We start from the raw sequence: 14,284 nt of genomic DNA on the forward strand, positions 1-14,284 counted from the left end.
CTGTTGACGAGAGTGCATTGTGAACTGGTGCAGAATCATCCTGACAAGAGCAGATCTAAATGCACTGTGGAAGTACACCCCTTTGTTGTTAAGAAGTAATTTCTGGAGAGTGCATTGTGAATTGTTGCAGAATTATCCTGACAGAAGTATTTTTGTGAACTTGAATGCACTGTGGAAGTACACATATTTCATTGCCAAGAAGTAGTTGTGAGGAACCCTCTACCCCTAGTGGAGAGGCAAAAGACTTACTCAATATTTTGAACTGTTGGTTAATCCCAAATGGAAAATTTACTGGCGGAAGAAGAACTTTATTTGAACTTTGTTATAATACCGGATTTTCTAACTCTTTTGAACTGTTGATTGAAAACCTGACTGAATCTGGGGAAGGGGTATTCACCCAGATTACAAAGAGGAATAATTACCTTGTCTTGCAAATAACTGTTAATTTTGTCATGTTTAAGCTGCTATGCATTACCTCGTTGAGTTTATTGTATGTACAAGTTTGAGGCACATAATCCTTTTGTTAGAATGTTTCCTTTAGCTCATTTATTAGGAAAGGAAATCCTTGTTAGGTTGGGGATAGTGAGGCCTTTATCTAACCCTTTTGAGTTTACTAAAATGGCATCTTTTGAAAAACCTTCACAAAGTTGTCCGCCTGACATTTTTGACCACTCACACCATGCTCAGCTCAATATCCATGGAAGGCAGCAGTGAAGCATGAAAACTAGCATCCCAGAGGAGCGCCACTGAAGGAACCGATCAGGAGAGAGCTTCTGCGAAGCCCACAGCGTTTAACTATGCCAAAACATACACAGGAGGTGTGGCTGGCAAGTGTGAGACCACATATGGCCTCCCGGCCCACTGTGGGCGAATAGCCAGAATTGTCCTGAGCCGCAAGGAAAATGAGAACGAAGTACCTCGGAGGACTGAGGCAAAACCCAGATGAGAAGCTGCATGCCTGCCCCTGCACTAAGAGAACGGAGGAGAACCACCACTGCTGGTCGACACAGAGTCCACTTGACGCAAGTGGCTCAGCAGGGAGAAGGACTGAGCAGACTTCAGATCCCTACCGAGGAGCACCGCCCCATCCAGCGGGGGGCAGGCAGCAAAGCGATAAAGGGAGAGGCAAGCCCCGGAGTGGGGTGAGAAAGGAGAAGCCCCAGAGTAGGGAGAGAGAAAAAGAGAAACCCCGAAGCAGAGTGAGAACAGAGAAAGCCCAGAGTGTGACAAGAGAAAGAAACAAGCCCCACAGTGAGGGGAAAGGTGGAAAGAACCCCCCTCACCCCTCCCCCCCCCCCCCCCCCCCCCCCGAGTGCAAATTAAGAAGGAGCAGAGCCTTAGAGCGGGGAAAGAGACAGAAAACCAATCCCAGAGTGGGGGAAGCCCCATACTAGGGAAGAGACTTACCGAACAGTAAAGACGAATGTCTTGCCAAAGGAAAACAACAGAGAAAACCCCAGATTGGGAAGCAAAGGGACTTGGCTGAAGTCCCCTGATGGCAATCCAGCACGACACAAACCATTTGCCTGGAACTGTACACATAGGTGAGGGCCTATAGTAAAGAGACACAAGGTTGGGGCTCAGAAGCCAACAGCCAACCGTTTCCATGGGCAACCATCAAAAGCCTGTCTTTGCGTTGTTGTTTCCTTCTTAGAGATGGGGGCAGAGACTAGGTTAGAGCAGGGTTTCGGACCAAGGACATTATTTAGGTTTAGACATCATGACATCCCGACAAGCACCCTTTTGAGTTTCTTTTGCACAATAGGGCTGATGTCTATAGGTTTAGGGAAATAATAGTCCTTTTTTTTGGTTGTTTGGATACAAGGCACAGAAATCATGCTGCCATGTCCGTCTTCCGATTCTGACCTACCACACACCCTGCACGGATACTTCACCAGAAGGTCCTGCAACTGGTGCTGCACAGTGTTACATTTAATGGAAATTCAGGGTCCCGGTAATGGGACAGAGCAGGCAGCTGGAGGGACTACTATGAGGCGGCTTTATGGTAAATGGCTGGGACCTCAGTTTGGGGGTGTGGGGAGGAGGGGCCTGCGGATCAAGGAAAGGAATCTAGACCGGAGAGGGTATCGGAAGCCATACTCCTATTCAGTCAGCTGTACCTCCACCACCAACTCTCAGTCGACTTTCTTCTCAATCGAAACCCTTCCTGTCACGCAGCTTGGAATGTTCCATTAGATGGAGTTGGGGACCCTGGCATGAGCGGTTTCCCAAACAGCATTGAATCAAGCCATTTTCAAGCTGTCCCGCCTTTCACGTTTTCACATTTAAATACACTAGTTAACTTTTCTCATAGTTCTAGGAGTTTAATACATAAATTACATTGATCAGCATTTTTCTCTGAATACTTTATACACATTTCTATAACAAGGGGCACAATATCATTCGCTGGGACAGGATGGTATTTGCTCAGGGTGCTCATTTTAGTTCTTTGCCTCACAACTTCCTCCATAATCAGAACACCTATTCAACTACCTATGTTGGTACCAACATGACAATATTGATGCCTGCATAGAGGCGTCTCTCCTACTGCAGTGATTACAAGCAGGATCCCTTAAAGTTTTTGGTGACGGGCTTGCATGGGGGTTACACCAAGCATCACACAGGTGATTTTTATAGAGGTTCAGGGGCAACATCTGAAGGCTAGCTGTAATCTGCATGTTAGTTTTTCAGCAGGCATTCAGTGTGAGAAACAGCAGAGAATAGTATTGCTACAAACACCGCCACTGCTAATATAGGTGTTTTTCCTTGGATGACATGTGGCTTTAATTTAAAACCGACTATTTATAACTTTCTCTGCCTGATCAACACAACTATGCCACATTTTAAGGTTGTTGCGTCCCAGTCATCTAGTTAACATTTAGAGGATGATGTAATTAATGCATTGGCAATTCTTATTTACCCCTTCAAATTCAATACCGCACACAGAAAGGTTCTCCAAAGGGATGCAAACACACTAACCGTTGCCTAGTCGTTTACTCTTCTATGTCTCTTAACTCACCTTTTTTGCAGTGAAAGTCCTGTGCCATTAGTGCAGCTCAAACTACAACGTGCACAGATGGTAAGCCTACAGAAAAACAAAAAGGTTATTCAACAGTCTGTTTATACACACAAGTTAAAAATGGTTGACTTTCTGCGTCAGCCCAGAAAATAAAGTCTGTTGGAGGTTTTATTTGACTAACAAATAAGTTCAAAGATGACAGCTATCTGTCAAGTGATCATGGGCCATATGCAACCTGTTCTGACTAGAAAAGGAGAACAAATTACTTACGTCTGTTAATGTTCTTTCGACTGCATGTTCCTCCCACGTATATTCCTCATCTTTGATATATTCATAAGTCTGCTTGCAGCTTCAGAAACTTGTTTCATAGGATCCGGCACCATGAGTCGTGGCCCTGGACGGCCTCCGTCCTGTCCTCAGCTGTTACGTCGACGCTGGTATAAGTAGCTAGCGCAGCACTCGCTGCCTCAGTTCTAGTTTGTCCACCCTATGCTCAGCCGGATTAAAGGTATGACTCAGACGTTGAAAGAGAGGAAGGTGTCAAACAGAGAAATTCTTGTCAAGATGAGAGGGGTATGATGGCAGGGCAGCGAGGAATATGTGGGAAGAACATTCAGTCAAAAGAACACTACCAAGGGTAAGTAATATGTTCTTGAAATGGATTGTTTCCTCCCACATATTGCTCATCTCTGATGGACTCCCAAAGCAGTATGCTGAAGGAGTTGGGAACAGAGAATGTATTGCTCACTAATGCTGTGGAGCACAGCCTTGCCAAATCTTGCCTCCTGACCGGACATAGAATCTAAGCAACAGTATTTGCTGAAAGTGTGCATAGAGGACCAAGTTGCCGCACTACAATTGTCCTGTACGGGCACCTTTCTCTGAAGAGCTGAAGTAGCCACTCCTCGGGAGGAATGCGCTCTTAGACCATCGGACAGATCTTAGCCAGCCAAAGTATAGCATTCCAAAATGCATAAAATTATCCAGCGAGAGATGGTTTGTTTGGTGACAGCTTATCCCAATTTGTGATCTGAATAGCCCACAAAGAGCTGGTCATCTTGCCCGATTTTGGACATTCTAGAAATAAAGAAGCTCAATGCCCTCTAAGGGTCTAAACAATGCAATCTCTCCTCCTCCTCAGAGGGATGGGGACGTGGATTAAAAATCAGGCAACACTATCTTGTGAGGTAAACAAAACTCTGATACCACCTTCGGAAAAATAGAAGGACGTACCCCTCAAAACCACCCTATCCTTAAAAAAGGTAGTAAAGGGTGGTTTAGCAGAAAGAGCTTGAAGCTCACCGACTCTACAGACTGATGTAATCAAGGTCAGAAAAATAGTCTTAAGGGTTAACATTCTAAGTGGACAAGAATATAAGGGTTCAAAGAGTGCTCAGAGTAGACACCTTAACATCAAATACAAGTCCCATACCTGTACAATAAATGGAACTGGGGGAAAGATGTTCGTTTTTTCCTTTTAAGAACTAAATTACTATAGGGACTTTGAAATAGGAACCCTGATCCGGCGACCGCTTAAAAATGGACCCTGCTGCCAAATAACCCTCTACCGTGGAAACCTGGAGCCCCTGATGGGCCAGATGAAGCAAGAATGATAATACAGAAGGAGTTATGCATGTAAAAGGATCGATACACTTATCCCAGCACCAGCTGCAGAATGTATTCCAACAGGGCAGCTGTACAGAGATTTTGTTGCTTGCTGACCTTCTGACCGAAAACAACACCTCCATCACATCTTCCGTAAGGTCCCAATCTTTGTATCGTATCCTCTCAGAAACCAGATGTGAAGGTTCAGAGTACTGATTTCTGGATGAAGACCACCCCATCCCCACCCCTCTCTTGCGAGAGCAAGTCCTCTCTTTGGGGGAAGACGAATTGAAGGGCAGATGGCCATCTCTAGAAGTTGGGGTACCACGTTCTCCTGGTCCAATCCAGAGCAATCAGGATCATGGATTTTCCGAACTTTCTCAACCTCCCGATGACATGAGGAATGACAGGGACTGGTGGAAATGCATACAGAAGTGGTAAATCCCAGTACACTTCAAACGCGCCCCCTAGACCTCCTCTCTGAGGAAATTCCCACTAACAGAATAGGTTGCACTTCCTGTTGACACTGGATATGAACAGATCCACCCGAGGGGTTCCCCAAAGGGTGAAGATCTCTAAAAGGACTTCCTAAGCCAACTCCCACTCGTGGGAGACACTGCTCTATCTGCTCAGAGAATCCCCTGCTATGTTTTCTACTCCGGCTAGATGAACTGCTAGCAGAGAGATTCCTTCTCCTAGTGCCCAAAATCAGAGATACATTGCTTCTCTGCACAGAGGCAGTGACCCTACTCGCCAACCCCATTTTGTGTTAAGGTATTACATGGCCACTGTATAGTCCTTCATTATCAGGACAGTCTTCCACCGCACAGCGTTAGTCTGATTGCTCTCAGCTCTAGAAGGTTGATTGGAATCCGAGGGAGAACAACGACCACCGAATGAAAGGTTGGTCATGTGGGTTCCTCACCCTGTGAAGGAGGCAAATGCCACAACAGTTATCACCGGCCATGGTTGCCAAAAACGTTCTCCCGACATGCCCACCACAGGAGATCCTGTGCAACCTTGTTCGGGACCAGAAGAGGTCCATCATTCAGCCGGAGAACTGTGACCACTGGGATCCGAGAGCCCACTGAATGGACATCATTCTCAAACGGGCTTCTGGCACCAGGAAAATGCACGATGCCATGCGGACGAGCTACCTTAGAAAGTCGAAGATCGGAAGATACTGGGCGAAGGAGAGGCTTTCCAAGAGGGCTACTCAAGGATTGCTCCAATAAACTGAAGCTTCTGAGATGGTGTCAAATGGGACATCTTGTAATTCTGGGAGAAGCCCAGCCTCTTGTGGAAGTGGCAAGTATGACTGCGATGACTCTTCAGGCAGTTCGGGAGAACAAGCTCTGAGCAGCCAATCATCCAGGCAGGGGAAGATGCAAATCCCTTCCCTCCTGAGACTTGACGCTGCCACCATCGCCATGATCTTCGTGAAAGCCTGCAGGGCAAAGGTGAGCACGAATGGCAGAACCCGAAACTGAGAACCCCCAATGGCGAACCTCAGGTACTCTGTGTTTGAGAAGGATTGGCACATGAAAGTAAGCATCCTGAAGGTCCAGTGACACCTGCCAATCCTGAAGTCAAAGGGCCTGAAGCATCTGCAAAAGAGAAACCATCTTGAACTTGTCTTACCTAAGGAACTTGTTCAAGCATCTCAAGTCCAAGATGAGTTGCAGTCCTCCGTCCTTCTTGGGGGGGATCAGAAAATAAGGCGAGTACTGACATTGACCCCTCTCTGCTACTGGTAAGGACTCTATTGGACCTTTTCCAACAGGGTGAAGATCTCCTGTGGGCGGAGCCGATTCGGATCTTTCAAGGTTTGGCCTCCTGGAGGACAATCTGGGTGTCTTCATAACAGAGGCAGTAGTCGTGAGCCACTGTTTGCCGCGCCCAAACATCAGACGTTATGCCCAGCCAACTCTCCAAAGGCTGAGTCAGCCTGCCCCCGCACCACAGTACTGTGAACCAAGGACTCAAGGGGTTTGAGGCTGTTGCTGCCGCAGATGTCAAAGAAACAGCAGCTGAGAGAAGAGTTTTTCCTCCTCGCGAACCACAGGGAGCCCTTGTCTGACCAGTCTGTGCCAACTGGCCTCTTCCTCTTGCAATTGAGTAGATACAAAAAGGCCGACCTCTCCAACTGTGGGAAAACCCTTGTGTCTGTTGAGGCTAATGTATCACTGCTCCTAGCGACTGAGCTGCCGCTTAGGGCAACAGTCCTTTTTTCTAAGATTGTATCAGCCCTGGAGCAAAAAAGTTGGGTGCCGTCAAAAGGCTTGTCCAAGAGCTATGCTTGAACATCAGATGCAAAACCAGACTTCCTTAGCCATGCACATTTCCTGGCAACAGAACTTGCCACCTTTGCTCTGCTTACAGAGTACGCAGAGTCTAGTCCAGACTGGAGAGAGTGGCACATGGCATCTTTGCCATCCTTTACGGGGTATAGAAACCCATCCGTCTCCTCGCCTTCGGGGATATGCTCCACGGCCAAGGCTATTATGTCCCACAAAGTGTGTGCCTACTTGGCTAGAGCACAAGTCACATTAATAGCCATCAGGGGGATACTGCCTGCAGAAAACACCCTCTTCCCTAAGGCGTCAAACCTTTTATCGTCTCTGCCCTGGGGGTTTGGGTGGGGCAGCGGGGGGTGGGAGATAGTTGGGTAGGCCGCAGCCTTAGTAGTCCAAGTGTCTGCCTGAACCACTATGCTTTCAGGAGTAGGGTGTTTAGATCGAAAACTTGGATCCATTACAAATATATTTATGGTATAAATAAATAAAATAAATCTATTGAAGACGGCCTATATTTTTTGGCCAGATCCTCGTTGACTGCTGGAGTTATATCTGGTTTTAACCAGTTTCCAACACCCTGGTTCTCCATGCTGTGGGAAAGGGCAACACAGGCTCCCTTGGGGGCCCTTTCTCCAAGATGTTGGTGGGATCATCTTTCTCTAGGATTGCCACAGGTTTTCCCCAACCTAGGTACTCTGTGACTTTACCCATCACCGATCTATATGATGGGTCTGCATGACTAGCAGAGTCTTGAGTGGCAAAATCAGTTTCTGGTGAGGTGTCCAAGCCACTAGCATCCCTCAGAGTGTCCGCCAGATTCTGCATCCTGGGCTCCTCCAAGATCAACTCAGGCACATTAGGAGTACCAAACTCAAAACCAAAAAGTCACATCTCGGTCTTCCTCCAACTCCTCTTCCCCACAAATCGACCCCATTGCTCTATTAAAAAAAAAAAAAAATAATAAAAAAAAAAATCAGCCTTAGATAAGGGCTTAAATGTCTTTGATAAATTGAAGGCTTCGAGAGCTTAGAGGGTGTCGATGGCGCTGAGGGGGACGTTAGCTTCAATGGCTTCGACGGAAACAAAGGATTAGATGGACCAGGTGTCTGCTCATTTACGTGAGTCTAGGATGACTTTGGCTTCAACTTGTGTATAGACAGGCTCTCTCGACGAATGTCAAGGAGACTTACGGCACAGGCTCTTCGGCACACGAGTAGTGGTCTCAGAAGACACTCTGCCGGTTTTACCATATGCAGTGGGGTCTGAAGCCTTCTTGGGCTCTTTCGAAGGGGCGATTGGAGCTGCCTTATGGAATACATTCAGCATCTGGAGATGGCATTTCTCCCAGTCCGATGTAGACGCAGACATGCTGGGAAAGTTAACCAGTTTGTCGGATAAGGAGTCTAACGAAGAAGACCACGAACAGTGGTGTTGTTCTGCCACAGTCGTCGACTTTATGGTCCACACCCAAGCACCAAAGGCAGATCCGATGTGGGTCCGTAATGGACATTTTAGCGCCACAATCAAGCACTGTTTAAAATCGGTCTTCGGTGTAGACACCACGAAAAATTTGAAAAACAATATGCAGTAAGAAAATTCCTGAGGCAATGAACCGTCCGAAGTGTGCTGAGCATGCAGAAAAACGGAACGGAGGCAACAGGTGCCGCACAAGCTACTTATACCAGCGTCTACGGCATTGAGGCCATCGAGGGCCATGACTCGAAGACGCACATCGCCCAACACTATGAAAAAGGTGCCCTAAGCTTCTGAATATATCAAAGATGAAGAATACGTGGGAGGACACAATCCATCCATTCGAAGGAGCTATTTGGGCTTTTCTTACATTGTCGACCAAATAAAAAAGCATCTCTGCCCACAAGACAAACATGAAATACTATAATAGTAATACAATATTATAATAGGAGCTTAAAAACAGAAAGAGGTTATATAAAGTTGACACAATCTGTACCATCAACTTGACAGAGTAACACAAGTGAAGCTGCGCAGCATAGTGGACAGGAGTGTGTGTGGATGTATATAGCTATTCAGGTAAAGCCTGGTCTCCGATAATGAGCTCGGTCTTCACTTCGCAAGGTTGCATCCTTCCGCAGGGCAAACAGTATCACTACATATTATCCCCACCAAAAATATGCCGTATATTTGGTCATCTGGAATGGCCATGGGCCATATTTTTTTGGGGGGATCCTTTTTGGGGTTTATGGGAGCGGTGGTGTTCCCCGCTCCTTTAAAAATAATGCGGGGGTTGTGGGGTGTCTGCCGCAGGTTCCATGCCTTAATATCGCCGCAAAAATATGGTGATATTTTTGTATGGCGATATTTTTGCGGGGATATTAACACATGGAACCGGGCAGACTTCACCTTTCATCCTTCTGAAGTACTATTAAAACAAGCAATGTCAATGACAACAGTTTGGGTTTTTGTGTAGGCATGGTAAAGGCAAATGCCCAATACATATACACAAGCCAAAACTTCTGGCTTGCCAATGCTTGTTTTGAACAGGACTTCAGTAAGGGACATGCATGGTGCTTATAAATCGAGTGGCTGAAGGCAGACCTGGTTAAGACATTTTTATGACACCAGTTGCATGTGTACAGCACAAATGAAGTCATTAACTCTCAGAGGTGCCTGGTCTTGAGCCCCTTAAGGAAGAGCGAACATATATCACATCACTACTCCTACTCGCTACTATACACCATCACTCAACTAGAACACAGCTATACCCCTGATAAATAACTTAGCATGTTTGAGTGACAGCTAGGCTGAGTGAATGGGGGTTTGCTGCATAAAAGCAGGGCTTTGGGGACTGGAACTTCACAAGTCGCCACAGGACCTAAGAATCCGACGAGGGAGAAGCTGAGCCCACCTGCCACGACACCACCACCGGTGGAGCCCTGCTGGACTGCCTCACCACTTTTCCCAACGACAGAGGAGATCTCCCGCTGGAGAGTCTTCTTCCTTTGACTAGTGGGGATAACCAGTTTCACCGTCTTTTCGCTTTCCCGACGTATCTCGTGGCCGCTTTGCCCGTGCCAAGCACCCCGGCAACCGGGATACCCTGTTTTACCACGACCGCGAGACAAAGGTACTACCTTTAACCGGAAAACTCTGCGGCTGGTTTCTGCCCTGGTAGTGCAACGACCTTCATCTTCCCTCCAAGTCGAGATCTTCTCTTCCCCTGGACGACGACGCGACTTGCACCCACTACCAGGAACAACTGCCACCGCTGGAGGATCCTTCCCACTTAAGGTACCGTGTCCCGCCTGGCTTCCCTTGCTACCGACTGTACGGGGTATATTTAGCCCCCGGCTTTCGAACCTGGGTTAGCCTGGGACACCTTGGCTAAACTTTTCTAAGCCTCTCACAACGCTTTTCTGAACCCTCTGCCAGACTTTCTAAGCCTAGTGTAACTGTGTGATCTTGGGCGCATTTGTGCTCTGCTCTCTCTAAGAGTGGGCCCAGCCTTTGGACTTTGACTCACCAGTGACTTTTTGCTCCCTGCCTTGCTAAAAGTGTTCTGGAATCGTAGAGTGGTGTGCCTCTTCCTATTCTGTCTTTTTTATTCCCTCCCTTTTTCACAAACTTATTAGAGTGCAATCTAGTTAAGCGCTCACCTCTGTATGAAAATAAGTGGTGTTTTACTGTGATTTTCTAATAGGGAAAAAGGGGTGTATATATCATAATAGTAACTGTGTTTAGAATATTTTACAATAAGAGTGCTGGAGTGTTTCAACTGTGTGTTTTTAAATAAATAATTATATACTTTGATACCAAAGCTCTGGTCAGTGTTTGCTTGTATTATTGTATCTGAGTGCCTATTGAGTATACTTTGCATACTGCCTAACTCTCTTGAGGGAAGTCTGACTGCTCAGCCACAGCTACCAGGTAAACCTGGGTGGTACAGACTGCTACCAAGTGGGTTTACTGCCAACACCTGTAGTCTTAAATCTTTTGCAGTGTTCCCTAAGGGAACTGCACAGGTTTCTGCCTAACAATGGTTCATCCCCAGACTAATTTACTTGAAAGAGGGAAATTATATTTTGTGCTACCGTGCATCAGAAAACTGCTTACATCCTCCGTGGACAGCAATGTCATTTTAAGCACAGAATACGAAATTTCGAGTGTTCCATTTAAAGAAAATGTATTTAAAGGAATATCTTGTGATTTCATGCACATCCTCAGAACTTAAATCCATATTGTATTTTAGGTATAGACTTGTATTGTCTTCTCTCTTTAACAATGACTAATGTGGTCAGTCAACCCTAGCCATGTCACATCAATATACCATAGGCAAACAACTTTGCATGCAGGAAATGAGCGCAAATGGAGTGTAAAAGTGGTTGGACTATGGGCGGGTGTTCTCCGGAATTGCAGTAACATGCATCAAGGGTAAGCAAAAAGGATAAGTGAAGTGTTATTACGGGCTAGGCTACACTCAATGTAGGCCAGTCTAGCCATGTAAAAACACTTTGGTTTGCTTTACCCTTGGGTCCACAGCTACTGTGCATTAAGAGTATAGGAAACATGGTGAGTTATGTGGCTAGACTGGTCTACATTGAATATAGGCCAGTCTAGCCGGTATCCAGTGATTATATCGAATTTAAAAAAGGAGGTCTTTAATAACGAAAACTTTTACAATGAAAAAATACTGAATTTGTATTATATATATATAAATATATATATATATATATATATTTGGGTAAGGGGTTGGGGTTACAAACATAGGGAAACAGGGGGCTTGGGGGACCCCCCAAATTTAAACAAAATACATAAAACTTGCCTCTCTTTGGAAATGTTTTGTTATAAAATAGCTCTGTTTTATTATTCGTTATAAAACACATAGAACCAGTCTAGCCATACAATACTTTTTTGCTTTACCCTTGATGCACAGCTACTGTGCATAAAGGGTTAAGGAAACACAATCAGCATTATTAACTAGCTAGGCTCTCCTACAATTAATGTAGGTCAATCTAGCCAGATAATAACACTTACGTTTGCATTAAGCTTAATGACAAGTAAAACAGGTCATGCCACATTAAGAAAGTACATGTAGACTGGGACTACTAGTTTCGGTCTGCATATACTTTCTTAACGTAGCATGGTGTTTTTGACTTGGCATTTAGGGTAATGCTCGTTCGTTACAGCTTTATTTCAGTATTTTTTACCATAAAAGCCAACATGTTAAATATCACCACATTTGAGACAGAATGTCAACTCAGGATAAAACCACAAATAATCACAGAGCTTTTAAAAATGTAATTCACAACTAACCATCATTACTCTTACCGCTAACAGTGGATACTATACTGTCATTATGTTTACAAAGTTCCAGCGTACCTATAGTGCATCAGTTCAGCGGATACAAAACAATAGGAACACTTTCCATTTCTCCTCTTATTCGACAACAGAAGATAATTAAGGAACAATTAATTTAATGAAGTACAAAATAACCTTAAATGGTTCGACATGTGCAAATAGATAGCAGACAGCAATAATATTCATTAAGTGCCAGTGTGCTTTTAAATACACATTAGCGCTACAGATTTAGCAGCAAGGAGTATGCAGCAGTTACATTTTCAAAATACAAAAGTGCCTAAAATCTATTAGATTTCAACATTACCCTTCGTATTAAGCAGCAAATACTCATTAACCAACGATAGGCTTCATATAGTGCAAGTATGCAAAACACATTTTCCAAATTCCCTCAAACGCATAGTAACTGGCAAGGAGACTAATAAAATGCCATTTTACCCAAAAGCAAGTGTAATTTTATTCCACAGGTCATAAATCCCAGGACATTCCCCATAAAATAATCTAGCTCAAAAATAATGCAAATGTGCTCCACTCCTTTAGAGCTATTTCACGAATTTCGCTCTCATTCGCCATGACTAATGCAAACATAAGTATTATGTGGCTAGCTTGGCCTATGGCGTCAGTGTGCATTTACTTTCTTATGTGGCATGGCATCTGTTGCTGTTTACTTGACACCAAGAGTAAAGAAAGCATTAGGAGTGTTATTAGAGTGTCTTAAATTGGTAGCTATAGTCAGTTCTACGTTGAAATACTGAATTTAAAATAAAGTTTTTTTAATCTAATTTTTAAAATGCTTTTTAGTTATTTTGCACTTTTCTTATTTAAAAAGTGCAAAAAAGTTCAATAAATTTGATTTTCAAATGAGTTTTCGGCTTTGTTATTTTCGGATTCGTTTTTTTGGAGGGAATACTGCTATATTCTAGCCATGTATTCTTTGTGTGTTAAGACATTTTTGTACTTTGCATCAATTGCAAAAGCTAACAGAAGTGTGATTACTTGGTATCTTAGTCTGGATATACTTTCGTTGTGTGACATGGCATTTTAAATGGATGGGAGTCCTTATATGGTAACACTGGCAAATATTAATGCAGCACGCAAGGACATGTATAGGCAGAGCCAGAATTAAAACGTTTTGTATACTGGAATATGTTGTGGTCAAAGGCATAATGAAAACGCATTGGGAAATGGTCCTGTGTACTGTTGGAAACTTACATCTATTGGGTTTTTTCATGTGCACCCATACAAATTGATTGCAAACGGTGGCTTTTTACCTAAAGTGCTGTGAAATGCACCATTTAACAACCCCCACACCACTGCCCCGCCCCCTGCTTGTTTGGGCTCCCTGCCTGCACTATGTTGCTCACGCATATTAGACGCATGCATTTTCACTGCGCCAGTTCAGAAATTCACCAGCCGCGACAACTTGTTTATTTCGGTTTAAAACGTGTACCATAAATAACATTAGAAGCACAGCTACGAACCGTATAAAAAGTCGGGATTTAAGTATATAGGGGCTCTGGTGGAGAGGAATGTAGTACCAAATCAGCATAAACAAAAATTACTTCATGAAGTATTTTAATTCACCCAACCTTTTAAAGTCTTTCTGGTATACCATACGACAAACCCGGATCCTCTCAGCAATAATAAATTGATAAACAAGTGCACACTCACAAAATAAATGGACATCATAAACACTGTTTTTAGAGATAGTCTGTAATGAAATTTTAAAAAGGACGGATGAATGGGGGTGGAAGAGAGGAGCGTGATAATACAAGTACAGCTGCACACTACCCTCCCAGATTTTTAAAATAATGCGTGTGCTTAATATGCAATAGCTGTTTGAGGACCATAGGGCTCTGGGGAAACATTCCATCCTGCTTAGTGCATCCTTTGAGTGAAGGAGCAATTCGAAGTCCATGTGAATCAGGTGGAAGTAGGAAGCTGCACTGAAAAGATTCCGTTTATTTTCGGTCACCTGTGTGTGGAACCTCATCATTTCAGCTTGGTGCAACGTCCTGCATGTTTAACTGTG

General features: G+C 44.4%; 1 protein-coding gene across 4 annotated transcripts in view; it reads right to left on the reverse strand.

Moving 5' to 3' along the window:
• RNF2 (ring finger protein 2) overlaps positions 1 to 14,284 on the reverse strand; it is a 245,312-nt gene that overhangs the window by 206,212 nt on the left and 24,816 nt on the right. For 2 of the 4 annotated variants that reach the window (XM_069641059.1, XM_069641060.1), the window contains exon 2: positions 3,020 to 3,085. The exons of the other annotated variants lie outside the window; for them this stretch is intronic. In XM_069641059.1, coding sequence (XP_069497160.1) covers positions 3,020 to 3,047 — 28 coding nt within the window. In that variant the 5' untranslated portion in view covers positions 3,048 to 3,085. The remainder of the gene's footprint in view (positions 1 to 3,019; positions 3,086 to 14,284) is intronic. 4 annotated transcript variants of the gene reach the window in all.

The sequence above is a fragment of the Ambystoma mexicanum genome, chromosome 1q (genome assembly GCF_040938575.1).
Source record: "Ambystoma mexicanum isolate Mex_15411 chromosome 1q, UKY_AmexF1_1, whole genome shotgun sequence".
In the NCBI taxonomy this organism is placed as follows: Eukaryota; Metazoa; Chordata; class Amphibia; order Caudata; family Ambystomatidae; genus Ambystoma; species Ambystoma mexicanum.